Source organism: Malaclemys terrapin, chromosome 7 (assembly GCF_027887155.1).
Source record: "Malaclemys terrapin pileata isolate rMalTer1 chromosome 7, rMalTer1.hap1, whole genome shotgun sequence".
Classification (NCBI taxonomy): Eukaryota; Metazoa; Chordata; order Testudines; family Emydidae; genus Malaclemys; species Malaclemys terrapin.
In genome coordinates, this window is record NC_071511.1 from 18,087,612 (window position 1) to 18,110,402 (window position 22,791).

The 22,791-nt window shown below is 43.0% G+C and overlaps 1 protein-coding gene across 2 annotated transcripts in view; it reads right to left on the reverse strand.

Annotated features, from left to right (window-relative positions):
* SRGAP3 (SLIT-ROBO Rho GTPase activating protein 3) overlaps positions 1 to 22,791 on the reverse strand; it is a 220,568-nt gene that overhangs the window by 16,668 nt on the left and 181,109 nt on the right. The window contains exons 9-17 of one of the 2 annotated variants that reach the window (XM_054035457.1): positions 22,367 to 22,564; positions 20,598 to 20,682; positions 15,608 to 15,635; positions 8,226 to 8,256; positions 7,480 to 7,540; positions 6,412 to 6,489; positions 5,044 to 5,178; positions 929 to 1,034; positions 465 to 692 (exon numbers count right to left, since the gene is read on the reverse strand). In XM_054035457.1, coding sequence (XP_053891432.1) covers positions 465 to 692; positions 929 to 1,034; positions 5,044 to 5,178; positions 6,412 to 6,489; positions 7,480 to 7,540; positions 8,226 to 8,256; positions 15,608 to 15,635; positions 20,598 to 20,682; positions 22,367 to 22,564 — 950 coding nt within the window. Of the gene's footprint in view, positions 1 to 464; positions 693 to 928; positions 1,035 to 5,043; positions 5,179 to 6,411; positions 6,490 to 7,479; positions 7,541 to 8,225; positions 8,257 to 10,815; positions 10,919 to 15,607; positions 15,636 to 20,597; positions 20,683 to 22,366; positions 22,565 to 22,791 lie in introns of both variants that reach the window. The other variant, XM_054035455.1, reaches the window with a different exon arrangement.

Genomic DNA, 22,791 nt, shown 5'->3' on the forward strand with positions numbered 1-22,791 from the left:
AGGGGTTCTACTGCATTTGTAACGAAGATAAGGATGCAGTAGCAAGGGATAAGGCCAGATCCTCAGCTCACGTAAACCAATGTCCTTCCAGTGAAATCAGTCAGTTGTTCCAATTTACACCAGCTGAGAATCAGATCCATGATGTTTATAACAGGAAGAAGTAACACTGACAAAACGGAATGAATTCCCACCTGGGGTTTACCCCAGACCTGTAAGGCCTGAATGCTTGGCCCAAACGTTCCCAGGGCATTCTGCCCAGCCCATCTCTTAAAGAGCTGCTTTTATAAGCCATTTCCCTGAACTCATGTGAACAAAGTTAACCCTTGTTCATCAGGCACCAACTAGTAGCCCTGCATTGTCACAGACTCACTCTTGGCTTGCAATGGAAAAAGATAAAGCTAGGGAGAGAGGTCTGGCCCTGTTTAGAAGACTAAAGTTGCTTATTTCAATCACCCACTTCTTACCAATACTCTTCCCCTCCAGTCATGCATTTCTCATACACAGGTCCTTCCAGCTCTCTGTGGTTGGGGAAGATGCCCTCGTGATTTATTATGATAGTTTTGATGACCTCATTTACATGGGCTTGGCAGGACACCGGATCCTGCCCGTCTGGAATGTGCATCAAAGTTGGTCCAAAGCAGATGGCCAGGTTGTAGGGATCCATCATGTTCTCATCACTGTACTGTGACAAGCTGCAAACACAAGCAACCCACAGGTAAAGTTCTGAGCCGTCTAATGTTGGCTCCAAACCCCAGCACTACAGAGAGTTCACGCAGTCATGCATAGGAAAGACATTAAGCCAGAGCAGACAGCAAAATATTAACAACCAAAGTGCCTGTCAGCATTTGACTTGACAAGAAAAGGGAGGCCACTGGAAAGGAAGGGAGCCAGCAGCTGAGTTAAATAAGACCCAGATAAACAAACTCACTGATTGAGGAAAGCAAAGAGGTATCTCATGACAACAATGACGGCTCGGGGCAGGGTAATGATGATTTGCTGGATCTGGTGCACTCTTTCTGCAGGGTTCTCCATTTCTGGAACACAAGAATACATGGTAGAGTTTTATGGTCAGGCACTTGCCTGAAGGGTTCTAGTGGCTAAACAACATAGTAAAGCCTGGACTTTTATCCAGACCTAATAGCCTGACATGTAAGGGGGAAAAAACTTTATGTTTCCAGACAGATCTGATTTATAATTTGACACTAACAACGAAACATAGAAACATGCCTACCAAAATTGTGCAGCTCTGTGTGTACGAATGCCCATTTATGCCTGTAAATGTAGAATTTGCATGGAGAAATTCAACGCATGCATTAGATTCTGTATCTAATTGAAACTGTAGATATTTCCATGGCTACATCTTTATTACCAGTATTTATACATTTGATCCCTAAACTGCTACTGCATTTCCCAAAGTATTTAGTCAATACAGGGACTTGAAAACAGAGCAGTTTTTCAGCTTTCCTATCCTACTTCTGTTTTAATTTTCTTTACTGCTTTATGGGCCTAATCCTGAGGTCCTTACTTAAGCTTGGTCTATACTAGAAAATTAGGTCGTCTTATCTATATCACCTATGGGGTGTGAAAAATTCTCATCCCTGAGTGCCGTAGTTAAACTGACCTAACACCCAGTGTAGACAGCCCTAGGTCAACATTAGATCTGTTGACCTAGCTATCGCCACTTGGGGAAGTGGATTATCTACACCAGCTTGAGAACTCCTCCCATCGGCGTACGTAGTGTCTACACTGAAGAGCTGCGGTGATGCTGCAGTAGCATTTCAAGTGTAGACAAGCCCTTAGTCTTTCACTCAGTCCTTGCTCTGTTTTTACTCACGTCAAACTCCCATTGATCTCAAATGAGAGTGTTGCCTGAGTACGCTAACTCAGGACAGGATTTCTCCCTCTATGCACACCATCAAAGCCAACATACTGTATTAGAAGCTGACCTATTTCTTTATGAAGTGTGACTTCAGGGACATAGTGTGGGCACAATGTTGGGAATACAGATGAGCACACTGGTTCATATGTGACCCACACTATTCCCTGAACCTTCACTGCAGCTAAAGCACTTTCCATGGCCCAACCACAGAACTTGACTGAACATGAGCAAAGCCTTTACTCAAGGTGACTTAATTAGCTTATCCCATTTCCCACCCCTGCTTTTTTTCTTTTTTTTTTTTTTTTTTTTTAAATTGGGTGCCTCTGCTGTCCCAGATTCTATCTAAAATGTTACAGGAAAAGTGACTTCCAGGCCATTTCTGATCCAAACAGAAGCAATAAAGACCAAAGATGTTGTGAGAACAGGCACTCTTAGGAAATTCCCTGTCCCAGGTGGATGATCGAAGAGAGATTTCTACTCTAGAGGTATGTCTTACACAGCCCCAGCAGTGAGCCTCCCAGCTCAGGTCAGCAGGGCTTGCGCTAGCACTCTAAAAACGGCCCAAGCCGCAACATCTACACCGCTAATTTTAGCACAGTCGTGCAAGCCCCGTGAGCTCGAGTCTGTTGATCCAAGCTGGGAGGCTCATTGCCATTGGCTCTGTAGATGTACCCGAAATGAATTGCCTAATGTTTGGGTGCTCAGTCAAACTGTGAACCTTGCTGAAGTTTGCTTATCGCTCTGAAGCACAAAAGCTGGTCAATATTTTTTGTTCAAACACTTTTCTGTGACTATTGGCCATATTTCAAACATGGAAATACTGCAGGAAACATTTTGATTTTCTCCAAGTTGTCCATTCTTTGAAGAAAATATTGTTTTATTCTCTATTTGTTATCATTTGCGGTGGTCAGTTTTCGTTGTTTTGATTAAGGATGGGGGTGATTTAAATTAAATTTTTAAAAAATTAAAAATAAAAGAATTTTTTAATCCAAACAAGATGACAACGACGAACGATCTGTACTGAAACCCAGTGGAACAAAACTCTCTCGGCAAATTTCAAAGTGTCCATTTATAAAAAAATATTTCAACCAGCTGTAACAGAGAGGTTTTAATGGATGTAATCACAACTGGGGCAGGCCAGTGAATTGTGAACCTCTAGAATCAGAATTCCTTTTCTGTCCATTTCTTTGGCATGTGCATTTGAGAAAGGTTTCCATGTAAACTCTCAGCTACCAGCTGAGCAAAAGTGACAGGCAGCCTCTCATTTGTTAAGGAAGGAAGATGCTTTCGTATCTCATAAACAGTGAGTTATATGGCACTGCAGCCTTCCGGGGCATTCAAAGGCCCTCTGACACGTGCAATGCCACCTGCTGCAAAAAGTCACTCAGAATACTTTAGCGTGAGCCAAGGGAAATCAAACAGGCTTTCTGTTTTACTGCAGTAGAGAGTCCAGAGAGACTTTTCGGCTGAGTCAACCTTTCTGCCTTAGTAAGTTCGTGGGCCAGAACAGAAAGTACAAGGCTTGATCATTTTACAGCATTTTGTTTTTGAGTGGTTTTCAGATGTAGACATTTTCCCAATCCATTTAGGTTGAGAGACATATTATATAGCACACATTTATTGGACAGAAAAAAGGAAGACATTTATTATAAAACGTACCATCAGCAGCACTTGATGTAAAAGAAAGTTAGAAAAGAGGAGAAGAAAAGCTACATAGAAATTTTTTTTTAAAAGGGGGATAAGGAAGAAGAAAAGGAAACACTAATAAAAGGAATCAGAAAATTAACCACTGATGTATGCTAGGAATCACTCCCAAAGGCTCTTATAATTGTGCTAACTGGGCCCAATTCAGCAAGGTACTTAAGTACATGCCTAACTTTAAGAACATAAAGTAGTCACGTTGACTCTTATGGGAATATTTATGTGTCTAAGGTTAAGCATAAACTTACCTACCTTTTTGAATTGGGACCTTGGGCCAGATCCAATGCCCATTCACGCCTATGGACTTAAGTGAGGGCTGGATCAAGCCTTTTGCAGCCTTGCTTGCAACTGTCTTTGTCAGAGGCAGCCTGTGTCAGCAGCATGTACGCTAGAACCGTGCAAAATTCAGCACTTTCATTTTGTGAAACTGTTAGTGGAAATCGCTTCCATCATGTGGGATACTTGCACACATACACCCTCTGCCTCACAGACTTTGCTGTATGTAACATTTTGACAGGAATGGCTATTTTATACATCAAAAATATGAGACAACAATGAATTTCCTAAGCCTATCGACACAAACCTAAGTTGCTGGGAAAATGTGCATACCGTAGGCACATCTTAATAGAAATAGGCCAATTTGAATGTCACCCACCCCTAGATATAACCCATTTCTTCAGGTTCTGCTGAATCCTTAGCATTTTTGAACACTGACATTGAAGGGAGAGGTTAGACATGAGCAGTAAAGGCCCTGATTAAGCAAAGCACTTAAACGTGTGCTTATCATTAAGCAAGTGAATAGCCCTATTAGAATTATTCACATATTTTGACAGGTGCTTTGTGACTAGGGCTGAAGTCTATACATTCTGGATATTTCTTTTGCCAAATAAAACAAAGAGTAAGCATTTTATGCAAAAATGCACATCACGCTCCCCTGTTATTTCTAAAACTGCAGGTTCATCCCACCAGTTCCCCTTTCCCTCAAGGGCGCTAAGAGTGTCCATCACTTGGCAATACATATTCACTTCAACCCGGAGGTATTGAGAGAAATAGAATTAAGTCTGAGGTTTTTTCCCCAGCTCCATTAGTTTGAGAAGAGCAGTGTGGAATGTTTTGAAAAGAATAAGAATCAACCTGAACCTTCACCCTGAAATTCAAACCCAAACTTTGTAAGGTTCAAGTTACCTGAAACAACCCCACCCCTGACCGTTCACATCCCTCAGCACTTTCCAAATTTGTTTGGGACGTGAAATGCAAATGGCAAAATACCATGAGAAAGACTGGTCTCTTGAGGTTCTTCTCGCCGTTTGAGCCCAATTTTGCAGACAGAAGAGGTTCGGATGAGGTTTTGATGCTTATCTATACTGATGGGCTTATCTACCACTGCTTCTCTGTTGGGAGGACACGGTCTTGTAGCTGCAAAAATCTAAGGAACCTACCTGTGTCTCATTGTTGGTACTTACTTATAGTAGATATCAAATCTTGAAACCTTTCCTTAGGAAAGAGTGGGTTTTCCAGTCCTCGGAAATACAGCTTTAAGACCCCAGCAACCGAATTAATATCACGTTCATTTTGATCGTCAGCAAGAGGGTCTTCACCTGAACACACAAAAGATTTATTTTCAGCATTCTTTCCTAGCTGAATTAGGCACCAAGCACCACTCAGCTAACTAGAATTGGAAAACCAAAAGCTCTGCATTGATAAAAAAGCAACACATGCAATGGTAACACTATGTAGTTTCCCAGCACGTTAATGGCTTAATAAGATATTGTGTTAAGCAGCATCATGCGGAGACATGCTATAGCCTAGCCTATAGTAATCAAGGGGATGTGGGTAATGGTCACAGTGAGGGTTTTAAAACATTCCTGAAGGTTAGCAGTATTATTTGGTTCTTTTTCCATCGTTTTCAGTCCAATACATCTTTTGCATTCAATGTGTTAGACAACTCAAGGAAGGATGACACAGTGGTACGGGACAGCCTCAAAAGATGGGACCTGCTGGGTGATGCAATCATGTCCCACCTCACCTGTGTTACATTGAAATCAATGGAATAGTATTGGCCAGCTCAACAAGTGCATTGTATGGTGATAAGTCTGGAGGCGGAGATTTTCAAAGCTGCCTAAGGGATTTGGATGCCCAGTTCCTATTAAAATAAATGGTAATTGGGCATCCAAGTCCCCTAGTTGGCTTGGAAAACCGCAGCTGGAACCTTCAGTAGTGGTCATGTGCTAACAACCTTTCCCAACTACCAACAGCTATTTTGAAGTATTTATGGAGTCTCAGATTCTAAGGCCAGAAGGGCCCATTATGACCATCTACTCTGACCTTCTGTCTAACACAGGCCATATAATTTCACCCAGAGCAATTTTGATATAAATATAAGGCCCAATCCCGCAACCCTTATATGTCTGGGTGCTTTTTGCCAGGCTGAGGCTCATTGTTATTAATTTTTAATAAACTATGTCATCTGGAGGTCAATTTAACATTTATTCCCTGTATTATGAGTTAAGATGAGCCTTTGTGAAGTTTGTCAGTCTTTTTCCTATGTAGTGTGATAAAGGGTAGCTAACGTGAACAATTTTGTATTGGCCCTATCAAGCACAGAGGGACAAGAAAAGGTCTTCATCATCCCCATTTTCTGTTATCCAGGAAATGATACGCTGTCTAAAGGCCATTAGGGTGTGATTTTCTAAAGCCCTTAAGGGAGGAGTTAGATATCTTAAAATCCACCCTTAATCTCGGTCTCCTTGATGGATAGGAAGAGAGGTCCCAGAAATCACACTCTTAGCTGCATCTACGTTCCTTGGCAGGTCCAGAGGCTATTCACATACCTCTTTCAAATGAATTCTTGATGTCATTGACTTCAACCTGAGACCCAGGAACTCTAAAAATACCCTGTTGCTGAAGACCTGGAAAGAAGGAAGGGAGGGAGGAAGAGATTGATTGATTTGTTCCAGTGCATTGAAACCAACATCAAAATTTGGAATTTCAGTTGTTTTATTCTGCTGTTTTGCTGGAATCTGATGGGGGTTAATATGACAATCTCACAGAATCTGGTAAAGAACAATCCTGGGGAAAAGTAAAAGCAATGGACCCACCCATTACCCCCAAATTAATAAATACATAAAAAAAGTCAGAACCAACTCTCATGTCCAGAAAACCTACACCTCACCCATAGAAAGAAACATAGCAGAAGTCTGCATTTTCCACACTGAGCAACACACAGCATTATACAGACATAGCCATTAAGAGCTGATGTTAAACCTTCCTGCCCTGGCTTGTCAAAATCTCGAGCAGAAAACAACCCCACGGGCTCCCCTCAACCGCAACCTTCCCTAGTAACACAAACACTTGCAATGAAAAAAGAATTTGAAGTGGGCGCAGGTGCGATCTGAAAGACGAGAGGCAAAACTGACAGGTAAAGGGCAGCCCAGAGCCAGCGTGCAGTGACTTATACAGACTGCACTGTGTCGGACTTGAAACATGCCAGGCAGAGCGTCCCCTGAGGAATCTCCACTGGTTTTTGTTGCTAAAGAAATTGAGAAGCTCTGCATGGGCTACATCTGCCTCTTTGTGCAAGAAAGGGAGAGGTAGGGGATACCATATTAAGATTTTATTTCTGCTTTTGCCTTTTCTATTCCAACCTCCCTAGATCAAATACCCGAACCGGCTCCCATTGGATCAGGGTCCAAGTGAACAATTTAACGCCAAGTGAGCACATATAGGACCCATATATTTATCATGTATACAGTATTACATCACAGTTTATATCCTTATAACTCACATCCATACAATTGGTCAAGGCAGCTGGCTCCTCTATTATCTTTCATCATCAATACTTTATTTCTTTTACACAACAGCTTCCATTGTAGCTATCAGCAAATGAGGAATTAGCTTACCATATAAATTGATGTATCGGATGCAGCTTTCAACTACAAGTGGGATAGCCTGTCCTGAATCCTAAAAAAAAAAAATTAAATTCAATAAAGAATGAAGAGCTTATTAGCTTGTTGACAACAACGTATTGGAAGCTTATTCAAACAGAGATTGCAAAAACTCAGGTTTGAAGATCAGCGCCATTGAGTTTAGTAAGAGAATAAGCAAGAAAAGGAGGTGCTAAAAACATCAAGCCATCAAACAATGCTGAGTACACTTGTGTGAAGTCAATTATTCGTGGAAAAGGCCTCTATTAATGTGTGCGAAAAGCTAATTCTCCTTATATGGTTGACTGAAAAACAAAACGTAAGGGACAAATGAAACTGGATCACAGCTACTCCGTTTCAAAGACGTAATGATAAGCCAGATCAAGACTTGCATTATACCTGTCTGCTGAAACAGGCTTCTGGTTACAGAATTTAAAGAATATTTTAGTCTTAAAAAAAAAAAAAAAAAGCCATTGTCACAGAAGTGACAAAAAAATGTGTGAAATGCATTAACTATGGACCTAAATGGGGGCCTCGTGCTAGAATGAATTTTGGCTTTTGTTCTCGTATTTAAGCCACTTCTCAGAGGGCCCCCAATAGACCAGGGGAGGTCTGCAGGTAAAGGTTGGGCTTTGGAAGTGGACATTTTTACAGTAGGGATACAAGTGCATCCCTCACATCGATTTCGTTTGGTTTCGGAAAGGAGGCCCTCTAGTAAATACCTGGTTCCTTGTTCGAGCATTCCTTCTTCCTCTGATAACATAAACAAGCAGCAGAGCAGGAAAAAAAGAAAAGATTAAGCAAGAATAAGATCAGTTAAAGTAAGCACATCTTCTGGAGGCCATGAAAGCTCAAATGCAATGGCAGCTTAGAAAGAGACAGTTCAAGCTCCCAACTTCCCCCCACCCTCACCCCCGAAACCCGCTAAGTATGCAGTGTCTGAGCCTCAGTGATTGACGAGAATTCAGAAGCCTCTTGCCCGATTTGTGCCATTCCTCCTCCTCCTGCCTTCCTGCTACTGAACTGCCCAGACCCTCCCTCCCATCACTGTATTCAAAGTGGGCTTCTATTTTTTACCCACATGCCATAGATGTTCAGAGGGAAGTGTGGTGCCCCGGCTTCTCAAAAAGAAGGGAACAGAATTCTTGGGAACAGAAAACCCTGGTGTTCAAGGCATCTGTTAAACACTAACTGCCCTGGGTTAGCTAGGAACTTCCATAATTGTCCATTACAGGGGGTTTTATGCAGACACATCTGGTACCAGCCTTTGTTGGGCACAAGGTTCAAGACTAGATGGACTGTGGGTCTGATTTGGTGCAGAAATCCCTAGGATTCTAAATAAGTGAACAATGGTTTCCCACAGACCTCTCTTCATTATGTAGGACGCTAGTCCTTTCAGATAGGTTTCCAGTGCAGCTAATTACTCCAGAACAATATTTAACAGGCTGGACTTTAATCAATATTGCCTTTTTAAAAATCAATTTAAGAATGGAAAAATTATAAGTATTAAAAGATGAATAGTGTTGTATGTCTGGACTGTATATTATTTGTGACAATGCACTTCCCCATTTAAAAACACTGCCTTTAGGTTTATGGCTGCACTAAAATAGCATAATAGAATAATCTAAAACAGGGATGGAAAAGGCCCATTAGTTCATCTAATCCAGGCTTTACTCAGTGCTGTTCACTACAATATTTTCTCTCATGCTCTTTCCAGTCTCAGTTGAAACATCTGCAGCAAAGGAGCTCTCATCCCCTCACAAACAGAATGTATTGCAGGGTTAGATGTTGGAGGATCAGTGGTTAGGCAATGAGATTAACCCTTGGGGAATACAGGGGAAAGACTTTGAAGGCCTCTTCAAAGATCTGTACTATTATTCTTATACTATGCAGTTTATTCAGACTGAATGGGCCAAGTGGATTCTGAGTTATATGCATAATAAAGGGTCACATTCTGCTCCTAGTTTCACTGGTATCAACCAATTTAATCTGGATTGATACCGCTGTAATTTAAAAACTATTTGATCCAAAAAGTTATCAAAGATGCACACTGTGCACTGCCAGAGCAAGTCAGAGCTTTCCAAAGAGTGTCACAGGCCACTTAGCCAAAGCTGTTAGGGCTCTTCAAGAAACAGTTTGCTCCTGTAATGGAAGAGTAATAAAAGGGAAACATTGACATTCTTCTCCCAGGTATTGCGTATAGTTTTTGTTTTGTACAGCCCCCAGTTCACAAAGCATTTAAGCACATGACTGAAATTAAGCACCAGTTTAAATGCTTTGCCAAATAAGGATGGACTGCTGACTCAGGGTCTATGGGGACACAAGCACATTACTTCTATTTCAGCCGTTCTTCCATTCCCCAGCCTGTGTTAGAGTAAAACACCTTACAAGAGGCGGCTCATCCGCTCTGCCAGCGCTGGATTTGACTGGAGGGCATCAGCACCTATCCACACTGGCTCTAATTGACTAGTTTTTGGGGGGAGGGTTAAGAAAAGCATAGAATATGTAATCCTCCCACTCAGCCACCTCTAAACAAAACATTTCAAGTCTGCTTTGCTAACATTCCCTACAACAGGGAGGCAATTTGTGAGAGTTTATGAATCATTTTATCTCCTCCTGTAGCCATGAAAACAGGAGATAAAATGTTCTGATTTCTTTTTAAAGTTTCTAATCAGACATTGCTCAGGGAATCCTCCTCGAAGGACAATAGTTTCTTGGGAGGTCGCTTCACCCCTGCTCGACACTCCTCTTAAAAATAAAAGTCTAGGTGTTAGCACAATATATATATATAGTGCTATCTTTCCTTCCCCAGACACAAAGGACCCCCATCAGTGGAACACCAGGAGCTTTGGGGATTTTCTTTATTTTTTGCTGCTTGATCTTTTGCAAGTCTCTTTCTATGACAGGTGGGAGTAATGCTGTTTACTTCCAGGGTGTTCATAGAACAGCAACTTAGAAAGCCAACACAGCTACGCCTGTTGTGATAAGATATGGCACATTGCAATTAACCTGCTGACAGGCAAGAATGACATGGTGACTCCACACTGTTCCACTAGGGTCATTACCATTATCTCATCCCTCCCAGTTGGTGTGGACAGTAGCATGACAAGTAATGTAATGAATGCACCGTGGGTGAGAACAGATATGGAAGGAAATCTTCACTGAGGCAGAGAGCATACTAGCCGTGTTAACAGCGTGCACAGTGGATAGGAAGGACCAGGTCCAAAAGAGGAAATGAGTTAGCAATTAGGATAGAAAAACCACCATTACATTCAGAGCGTTCATAGACTCTCACTGTCAGCCAGCAAGTACCTTAATGAACGTTTCCATATTGCCGTTAAAGAGTTTATGATTATAGACTGAGAGAGGCCTAGGTCTCCTCATTTTCTGTGGTTTAGGGGGAAGACATGGGGGCCTGGGAGAAATGGAACAAAAAAAATCAAAACACCAACATAAATACATTGACAGGGAAAGATTTCATAGGCTGTGGCGGGCGGGCGAAGGGGGGAAACTCGCTGTGAGGACTAGTGCATTGGCTCCAAACGGATGCTGTATCTGTTCCCCCCGCTGGCATCTTCCTACGAAGCATCCCCACTTACTGAGAATTACTTAAATCAAGTCACAGGGTTTTACTGATTATGCCCACATTGTTTGGGAATCCACACAGCACTGACTATACTCTCGATGTCCCGGGCCAGGGCTCAGCGTAAAACCTCACATGGGTTTTCTAGGACAGACTCTTGATTATTTCAAAGCCCTAGCTAAGCGTCTGGAGGGGGAGATCCTTGTGCGTGTTGACAGACCTTGGATGTAAGGGTTAAGCCTCACTCTTGTGATGAGCCCCAGGGAAGCATGCGTAGGAGAGCCTTTCTGTGGGCAGCTCATTGCAAAATTGGGGCCTTACACTGTAAGCTGTTGGAGGCAGGGACCGTGTCTTCCCACCGGCCTGTACATCACCTAGCGCCTGGTCAGCGCAGCCCATTACCCACCACGATCTCCCAAAAGTTGTCCCACAATGCCACATGAGATGATCACCAGCAGAGTAGCAGCAATTAAACAGCTCTAACAGGATGTTGCTACAAGGCACAACTCTGACAAGCCATCATAAGACACACCCCTCTCAGGAAATCAAAAGCTGCGCACTGTGGTGACTAGCCAGGATCTTAATAAATGATGGACTATTAGCAATCTTTTTCTCCTGCCACACACAGAACCTGTCACTTCCATGCCAGAAATTAATACAACTGCTTAGTATTTCTGGTCAAGCCCTTGTCTATTACCTCTGCTAAGCTGTGGTTTGTTTTTCACTCTCCGAGACAACATGTATCACAGTCCCTGCTTGGGATTTGGGCTAGAAGCAGGGGTGACATTTTTACAGAAGTAAAGACCAGTGTTGGCCCTTTGCTAGGTTTTTAACATTTTCCTGCCACTTATGCCAGTTTATCACACTGTCCTTCTGAGAGAACTCTCAGAGCGGCTGAAAAGTTCAATCCATTCACTGGCAGACCCCAATGCTAACCTACAGAAAACACTCAGGGCAAAACTGTTTATTCCCAAACAGATCTCATCCTAGTGTTGGGAACTCAGCAATTAAGAGGAACGTGATGGCACCTCCAAAGAACCCGCAGCTAACTTTTATTTGTAAGATTACAATTACAAATATTCATAGGGACACTGTCTAGGCAGGTGAACTTAGGCCCAAAATTTGCAAATAGCTGTAAGAAAAAAATGCAGGTCAAAGTTCCTGGGTTTTGTCATTTTTTCCCCTTCAAAATGGATGCTTCAATGTCGTTTTTAAATTTTAAAGTCAGGACAGCCCCCAGCCACCCCATGCAACCCTGCAGAGGCCAGCACTCATGCACAACAGAGCAGTAAAAAGCTGAAGTGCACAACTCAGCCTCTATAACAACCCTTTGGCCACAAACCAAACTGAGTGTGGAATGGTGGGGGGAAAAATCACCACCATATTTAGGGCTCTTCCTTTGTCACAATGAATTCTCTTTGTTTCAAATTCCCAGTGGGCTTTTCTAAACAGAGAGATTTTTTTAAAAATAAATCACAAAAAGTCGTTCAAGTCCACAATGGTCAAGTAAAAGGAGCATCTGATAGACAGCAGGGAAGTGTCAGGGCATCCTAAGGGGCAGGTATATGAAAGAGGAATCTGAAGTGAAGCAACTATTGGGCCTGATTCTGGTCTCTCACTTACTATTACTGCTGGAATCACAGTAGTGCTTACAGGCCCCTACAGAGAGCAGCACCCATTATTCCAGGCACTGTACAACACTGAGTAAGAGACAGTCCCTGATCTGAAAACTTACTAGTCAGAAATAGACAAAGGGTGAGAGAGGAAACAGAGGCACATAAAAGTGACTCACCCAAGTCCCATAGCAGAGAACTTACAACAGGGTCCAGGTCTCCCAAGTCCCAGGCAAGCGCCCCATCCACTTACACCAGAGCAATTACGAGCAACTCCACAAAGACAATACACTTACGTAGGAGTGGAATTGGGCCGACTGCCTTTATAGCTGGAATGGCTGGCAAGTGATACTAGCTTCTGCCCTATGCGCTGCTGGTGTTTGGACCTGATTTTCAGAGACAATGAGCTCCTGCAGCCCCATCTGACGTCACTGGCGATTGTGCTCAACACCCCTGGACATGTAGCCCATGAACGCACAGGAGGATTATTTCAGTGCATTGGGTGGAGATTTAGCCAGTTGGTTCTTATTGACATTATTCAGAATGTGACTATATCTTCTAAAATTCAAGTCTACAGAACTCAAATATCTAGACCTTGAAGGAGAAAAATGGCATGAAGTCCTACTGTCATGATTCCACTCTACCTTCATCCTCACCGCCACAAAATGTTCTGGATGTTTGTATTGTAACACATCACAGGAGGGGATTTTAATGAGTCTGGCTAAAATCAGTGCAAAGAGCCTTCCTGCAAAAATTCTCGGAGAGCTGAGCTGAACCGATAAGAATAATTTACAAACAACTCTAAATGTTAAAGGTGACAGAGTCATGATCTACTGACACATAAATCAGGTGCCTGTAATTAAAAGAAACAATTTGACTCTAGGCACTTTTGCTGCTTATAGCCATTCCTTCAACTGACAATTCAGGAGCAGAAACCATTACAGTGCAGCGAAGAGCCCATCCAATTCTCAGTTAGATGACTGTGATATAAACCAAAGAGACCGAGGATGTTTGTTGCTCTATAATTTCCTCTAGCTGGGTGAGGCCCTGAAGGAAAAAGATTGTGGCATTCTGGCCTCCAGCTGGATTTAGTCGGAAGGCCATTCTGACAGTGCTTATAGTGCTGCCTCGGGAGGAGGGGATTTTTCTCATTTGTTTGTTTATGTGATGCACAAGCTAATTCGGGGACAAAAAAACAACAAAAGTAGCAGAGTGCTGTGTTGTCATCCCTCACTCATGAGTCTTAGTTATTCGTTCCCCTGATTATTTTGGCCTGTGACACTGTCCCAGTCACTTCCGCCCCAGATAAGGAAGCTCCTTAAAAGCAAAGTTTAGGTACAGTTTTTGGTCTTCCTTTAGTTACTCTGGTGTCCCTTCACCAATCAATCAGTCCTTTACCAAAGCACCTTTCCATCCAGAGGATCACAAAGTGCCTTGCAGGCTGTATTGCTACCACTGAAATGCAATCTCATCTGGGCTGGAACATGGCATCATTAGAGAACGCTGTACACAATTGGCTTTATCGCTCTGTCTGCAATCAGCCAACTATGGCTCCAACTAGGACCAGTAATTAGGTAATCAGTGGCTCCTGGGGTAGCTGGTAGCCTTGGAAGAACCCGGGAAGGACCTGGAAGCATGATTCTTGCAGAATCAGCTATCCAGGACTTGCAACAAGTGAGTGAGCAAGCATTTGAGCAGACGCCTCTTGCCTCCATTGGATCTTGGGAGATATGCAGATTGGGAAGTTGAGCCATGTACCTCTTACACAGCAGATAACCCTGATGTAAGAATTCCTCAAATTCACAGACCTTCCAGTCCCCGCCATGGGTTATTCTTGCCTAGGGGAGAAGGGAACCTCTGTGTTTTCATGTGATTGGCCCCGGCCACCTCTGTTTAGAATCCTGGTCAGTTCTCAGCCTTGCTGACGTTCTAAGGCATGTTAACTCCGGCAGTATGCCTCCATTTCCAGCCAAGGCACCCCAAATAGCTTGCTGAAGAGAGAGCTCCATAGAAAGCTAGAGGAGCTGTTTTTCTGTCTGGAAATGCAGCCACAGCAGCCAGCATGTTTCAGCATTTATAAGATTAAATGTTTCTGCTGGTATTGAAAACTTCATGAAAAACTGAAACAGGGCTATAAAAAGATGAGGGGTTTCTACAGGCTGTGGGGAAAGGTTTGGCAGCTCCACTGACCCACATCCTATTGTTATAAATCCTACAAATTCATAGCAAGCCACTAAAGCTAAGCTCAATGGCTTTGTGTATCGAGCATTCGGAAAATGCAATGGAAAAGGCCCCTCCCTCCTACATCTACTCTCAGCTCCATCAATTGCTTCATTTGGATGGAAAGTTGTGGGGTGCACCAGCATTTTCTGTACTGCCCGTTAAAAGGGCTGGATCAGGGGTAGTCACCCCAGCATCACCTGGAGTCCCATGCAGCAGGTCCTGCCCTTACTTGAACAGTGGGTGGACAGGGAGGGGCTGGAGACAGGGTTGGGAGGGTTGACACCCATGTGTTGTGCAGTCCTAAGGCTGGCTATGAATACAGCACAACTTCAGATACGTTTATCGAGACACTGCAATGCACCGTGCTGACACAGCACTTCCAGGCACGTCAGAGCTAGTCAGCTGGAACTTACACTGCAGCAAAACAAGGGCCTGTTTGTCATCATTCTAATTAATCCACTTAGACAATGCAGCAGAGGAGCAGGCCACTGATGTGGGGAGCTGGGTTTCAGCCTCTCCCCTGTCGCACGGCATAGCCCAGCACTGGGCAGCTGGAGGACTGTAAACCCAGTGTGCTGGGTCAATAAACACCACATCAAGCCATGTCTTCCCTGGGTCTTGGTCCCTCGGAAAAAGTGAGCCAGCCCCCTCCCCAAGCAGGTAAAGCAGACGAAACCCTTCTTACCTGGTTGTGCCACATTCAGCTCTTTCACCTAGAAAGAAAAATTGCACATGACTTTCCATCTCATTTTCACATCAGTGCCAAGGACGTGGGCTGTTTTCTCTCTCTCACACACACACACACACACACACACACACACACACACACACACTTAAGCTGTCAGTTAATTGCTTGTGACAGGTGAGAAACTGAATATGCCTCAAGGTCCTGTATGGTACAGAAGATTTCTAGTTTGTTGCTATGTTACCCCACTAACAACTCCTCCACTGAAAGAAGTTTTACAAATCACGGTCCCTAACCTGTGAGCCACGGAATCCCCTCGCAATCCACTGATGTTAATGGTTTATTTGCAGGATTGATCCCCGAGATAGTATTTTGTGTCTTCTTGCCTCTCGTAAAAACCAACCAGGTCCTCAGCTGATGTAAATCAGTGCAGGTCCATTGCTACCAGTGCAGCTATACAGATTTACACCAGCCGAGGAACTGACCCTTGTGTCTGATTATTATACCAAACCAAACAGGAAAACAGGATTGTGATAAGGCCTGTTGCCCCTGGGGAGTGAGCTGAGATTATCCCACTGCCTCATGGAGGGCCACTAATAGCATCTTAATACAGTGGAGTATTCAGTAGCTCAGCTTTTCCTAAGATATAAAAGACCATCTAATCATATCCAGGCAGACTCTATTCTGGCTGTCAATATTCTTATTCCCTTCATGTATTTATAGTGCTCGGATTTTATATAAACGGCAGCATATCACTGATAAGATCTATTCATTTTTATAAGTTTATGTCATTCCGCAGATAAATTGTAAACTAATTTCGCATGCTGTTTGTGCCTTTCTGCAAAGGCCTGAAAAGCTGATTTCCTCTTTATTTTGTATGGCACATAAAAGGAAACGTTCAAGTTCACATCCCTGCTACAATGTCGCCAGATATCAGACCTAAGCTGACTCCTCACTGCCATCTACACACTGTCCTGAGCGACACTGGTCAATCACACAAGTTCAAACACCATCTCTGCTTCTGCGACGGCCACCATCTTGGCCATCAAGCCTGTAACGGAAGCGGGGACCTCCAGAGATAAAAGCATGAGCTGCTACAGCTTGAGCTAACAAGCCTAGGCTCTGTACCTGGGGCTGTAACAGACTCATATCCCCGACACATTGGATGCAGAGAGGGAGCGATAACACACACTCACCAGTGGGTCACACTTACAACTCACAAAACTTTCTTTTCCCACCTGAACCTCTCCTGCACTGTGCGGACTCACATGACTGTCTCTCTCACATCTCTTTCCAGATATGTCTGAAACTCAACATCATGAAAAAGCCCTCCTCTCCACCTCCCTTCTGCTGGACAGCTGGCCATCCAGCCATCCTTTCCCAGACTTGCCACCTCTATGGCATTTTTGACTCCAACCTCTCCTCCTCCCCCAGTAGAAAAGCTGTTGATAAATCTTCACTGGTTTTCCTCTAAAAATATTACACCCCATGATAACGTGACACTGAAGTGGTACAATAAAATCAAGGAGAGTCAGGAAATACAAAAGTTAAGGTCCCTGCAGCAAATCATTCCCTACTTTTGAGCAAAAAAATACAGTGTTTTGAAAATGCCGAATTTCCTTCAGATAAAAATCAGGTCACATTGAAATGTGCCATTTTAAATATGTGAAAATGGCCATTTAGTGGATTTTTTGCAGAAAGTCTAAACGTTGGAATCACCCGAGAGCTTGGAATGAAATGCTCAACATTTTCATGTGAAATTTTGTGACACCTGTGGCTTTTTCCACACAGCTCTTAGGGAATAAAAATGGGAGTTTAAACTGACTCTTTGCAACCTTAACTATAGTTCTCTCTCCTAAGCACTGCCATAGTTTTTCTAGTTACGGGAACAATGATTAGCAATGCATCATCAGGAGTCCGATCATTTTACGCACTGATTGATGGTATCATCTTAGTATTATCAAGGAAACAGGCCTGTTCTCTGCATTAAGATCTGATCTACGGGAAGAGCCCAGATGGGTCAGATTTCTACTAACACTTTACAATAACAATATATGGAGATATACCTATCTCATAGAATTGGAAGGGACCTTGAAAGGTCATTGAATCCAGTCCCCTGCCTTCACTAGCAGGACCAAGTACTGTCCCTGACAGTTTCCCCCCCCCCCCCCACCAGATCCTAAATGCCCCCCTCAAGAATTGAACTCACAACCCTGGGTTTAGCAGGCCAATGCTCAAACCACTGAGCTACCCCTCCCCCTTTGCTCCACCTACCCCTCCCTCCTCCAAAATATCAAGGCCTGAATTTGGAAACAGCTGCTGGGAGCTCTGCCTGGCAACGTACAGTGATTGACTAAATCTAATGAGATCCATATCCAAGTTCATTTGAAATATGGGACTACCCCAATAAGAATGTAGAACAGACTGCTATTGTTCTATTACTGCAGTGTGTTAGTGGGCTATCCAGGGTACTGTGAATTCTAGGAGAGGAAAGTATTTTCGTAGAGCCCTATGAATCCACCATGACAGTTTTCTTACGTTAAAATTTTATTCTTCAGATGCAGTTCTGTTTAGGGAACACACTGCATGCAATAAATCACAGGATCTAAGGGAAAGGTAGGTTCTAAAGCTAAAAAACTTGGAGGAGAAAATATGTTTGGGATAAAAGACAACAAAAGCTAATTAATTTGTATTACATGAAGATCAGCAGTATGCTTATTGTAGTACTAAAATGAGATTGGAGACAGCTGATTCTTTAAACTTTAAACATAAGTATCCTCTCCCCCATTGTGGAACAACTATCAACGGCTATAAATCATCTCAGTCTTCTGCAAAGTGGGCAGAATACACAAAAAATATATATTGTTCGCATAAAGCTAAAAATCCCTGTGTTAGGTATCAGTGAGAGAAAAGCGTCTCTATTCAGGACAGCACTTAAGCAGCTACTTAACTTAAAGCATGTGCTTAAGCCTTATCCTGGATAGGGATAGACTTAGGCATGTGCTTAAGATGTTTCCTCAATCGCGGCCTTAAACTTAATGAAACTGTGGCTAAAAAAAAAAAAGGGATGACAGAGACCCCTACGCAGAGAGTGAAGATTCAGACTGTAGACCAGAAGCCCAAGGTGCTATAAGAGGTTTGTAACAGGACAACAACGTTTGCCGGAAACACCCTCTTGTGTTAGCAGGTAGATGAAACACCCTACTCTTTAAGTAGGTGGGAAAGAGTTAAGTGGGTTTTCCCCAACTCACTGAGACAGGTGACTATCTGCATACAAGCAGGTGGAAATGGCTCTCCAGCAGGATTGGATCAGGCCTGAAGGAGGAACTCTAGCAGCAGCCAAGACTGGGGATGGGGACAAGGTGTGAGCTGACCGTTATAGGATCTCATTGTTTTGTAAATAAAGCCAAGCCTCAGGGAGGGGATGAATCTGCAGTTTACACAGTGCATGGACTAAGTTCAGACCTATTGCTTGGGTAGCTGAAACACTCTACTGTTCAGCCTGAAGATACCCTTCAAGTTCCCAGTGCCCTTATGTAGTCATATGAACGTGAATGTACGCAGAGGGCATGTGTAGGTCATGAGCATCTCCTCTGCCAATCAGAAATGAGGAGTCCCCTTGTGGTCTAAAGCTCAGAAGCTTTATAAAGCTAATAAAAAGTCTTCCTTTTTGAACAATATCATTAGTGCTCTTGGGAAACCCCAATTGGCTTCTCAGGAGGCTACATTTCCTTCCAGTGGAATCTTTCACTAAGACCAGGCCCCTACAATTAAAGAAATTGAATTTATACATTAACTGAAATTAGTCTGTCCAAGATATTAACTGCAGTGAAATCATTTGTAATTCAATAATACAGACCATCAGGAATGCATATTACCCCAGGTTATCCTAGTCCTAGTGAATTTAATAGAGGTTCCTACTAGAAGACCTACTGAACTGACTAAAGAATAAAGATCCCGTCTACAGATTTTTGAAACCATCCTACAGAATTCTAGGGCAGGGATAAAAGTCTCTTTTTATTCTGTTCCACAGGAGGATCCACAAACCTATAGAAATCTATAGGATTGCCCATAAGGGAAGGTGCTGGGGCCTCAGCACACATCAACTTGATGTCAGCACCTGTCGTTAACAGTTGCAGACCTCAATGAGGGTTGTAGGTGCTCGGCACTTCAAAGACTCAGGAAGATTGTCAAGGATAAAAAAAAAATCATATAAATGTTCTTAAATTTCTTTACTGTACCGCCATCACAACTCCCTGATTATTAAAAGTGAAAGGGTTTTAAATATCCAATGACTTTTCACCATGTGTCCTGTTTGGTTTGGTTTTCTTCATTTCATTTGCTTGGAAAGTGAAACTAGACCAGACGGTTAACCACTATGTGTTTCCAGTCAGGTTCACTGCCAAGTCTCCATGCTTAGCAGAGAGTTGCTGCTGCAGTTGGCTTTAGATTTCCAGCGCGGCACGGAATTTAATTTAAAATTACATTTCTGCAAGCATTTCAATTCACATCAGTGCTCATAAAAATGTTTAATGTTCAAAACCTAATCTGGAAGCCCAACGTATTTGAAAAATGACCCTTGAATTGCCAATGAAAACAGTGAAATATACAGCATCCCTGTGAAAATAGCTTCCATTGGGTTTGGGGTTGTGCCGTTAACCCCTTGGTTGCTGCTGGAGAAAGCGTGATTGGGTACAGCTGTAATTCTGGGCTGAATCCTCGCAGGCACCCAGAGCACCTGGCAGTGTAAGCAGCTATAATACAGCCTAACATTTACATTTTGAATTCACAGTCTACTCTCGGTCAAAAATAAAGGTGATCAGGTCAAGAATATTTTTGCATGTCTTCTGTTAAGCTTAGAGAAGCAACTAATTGTAGAGGCTAGCATTCACCCAGGGAAAGGAAAGGGAGATTTGAAAAGTTCAAGGTCTGGTTTGAAATCTTGATGTGAGATGCAAGGTTTCTCTCTGGACCTTACCCTAGGACTCACCTTCTCCAAGAGTCTGCTTCAGTAAGTCATGTTTAGCCTGGAGCTTGGTGATAAGGTTACTGCCATTCAAATACTCTTTAAATTTCTGGAAAAAAAACCCACAAACACAAATACAACATGGGTAAGGACTCTTGGTGAAAATGTTTTCTAATTGATATACATTTTTGCCTATGGGATTGCTGGAAGGGAATTCAGCAGGAGAGTCTGTAAGGCTCTAATAAACCAGACTTCAGTTACATACACAAAAGAACCAAGGATGGGTTAAAATTTGCTCTTTCACTATTCAAACAGCAGTACTGTTGATCTTATTAGCCCAGAATTCTTTGTGTTGTACCATGTGCTTGAGGTCAGGGCTTTGGAACACAAGGAACCCCAAAGAAAACAGTTCAAAGAAAGCCTTCTTTTGTCAGGCTTCTGGGAATGGCCCCAATGAGCTTTTCCTTCCAGAGACAGGGCTCTGCCTTTGTGCAAACAGCGATAAGGAAGGGAGAATTCCCAGTGCATGAGATCTTGCTGGCTCAGGAGATCAGATATTATGCTAAGCAGCTAGTCTTATTCAATGCATAACCTTCCTATTTTATTTAGAGACTGCCTCATACCCAATAATGCCTTGGAGGCCAATAACTTTATACATCTCAGGAGTGGGGGAGAAAGGGACAGAAAATGAAAGAGAGAGATGATAACTTTTGCAAAATGCCTTTAAAAAAAATCCTCCTTACAAATAAAATTGCAACTAACTCTCTGAATGGGAACCATAAAAAAAATAAACACAGAGAAGCTGTAAGCCCTTCTGCAGATGTGAATGTATCATGGGACACTACAAGCCACGTCATGTTACCAACCACCTTCAACAACATGTGCCTTGTTGAGAACAGGGGACATTTCTCTTGAAGTCACCTCTTATAATACTTGAAATAGAAATAATAATGAGCCTGTTCTACAGACCCTGGGATCTGCACAGTGGAAAGGTGGACAGGTCAGAATGAACATCACATCCATACCCAACCTTTAGAGCTTGCTGCAGAAAGATGCTACAGCCCCAGGTTATGGGTATCTTCCTACAGCCATCTTTCCATGATGGAGATTACCCTTAAATTTGTCCCCAGGGCAGATGCCAGGCTGTGGCTCTTGGGCAAGGACAACACTGAAGTCCAAGAGTTAAAGCAGAGGCATGGGCTCCCCACATGGATGGCCTTGGCCTCCTATTGACTCCCCGGGATGCCTGTGGACCCCCTGAGTGGCCCATTCTATGGGGCCAGAGGGAGCTAATCCCATACCCTCCACAGAACAATAGGAGAGAAGTTTCAATGTGGAAATGTAGCCATGCCTGTAGGTTTTTGCTGAGGATAGGTGGGCTGAACTGACAGTTCTGCAGAGTGACGTCTTATGGGAATTGAACAGAGACCATCAAACTCATCTCACATAGACCCTGAGATGGTAACCCTACGAGACTGGGATGGTTTCAGATCCGCAAACTGGAGTGGAAGGCTCTACTGCCCATTATTGAATCTCCCAGCTCATTTCTTTAAGTCTCCTTTCATGGCTAGCTTTTAAAGTTGTTGCTTTTTTAAAGTAACACAAGGATGCATGATTGTTCCCTGTGCATTTCCCTACAGTTGAGAAGCAAATATTTCAATTTCAAACAAAACACAAGACAAATATTTAAACAGACCAAACTGGCTCTTGCTGTTCACTAACGAGCATTTCAAATGGGACTCAACCCAACCAATTAATGCTGTGTAGCCTATATAGCTTGAGATGAGACTCACCGTAAAATAGAACATTTCAGTTTCCTGTTGGTTGGCTCTCCTCTTGGCAATGTTTATTTTACTCATGTAGGTCTCTGAAGCGGCTGATTTGACTGACTCAGTGGAGCGACTATGCTGGAAGGCATCGGAAACATCGAAATCTTCCACCGTCAGCATGTCCTGCAAGGTCTGCATAGTGGCATCCAGAGTTTTTCGTACCTGCAGAAACGGGGAGCGCAGGAGTTGTGAAACAAACTGGGAGAATGACATATTTTGGCCACAATAATTGGCCATCAAGCAGCTCTTATGTACTGGGCTTGATCCAATATCCACTGAAGTCAATGGGAGTCTTCAGAAAAGCCACCAGAAGCCTCAGCATTGCAGAAGATTCCAACCCAAACACTCCAGCTGACTGAAAGCTCTAGCACAGAATGTTGAAGGTCATG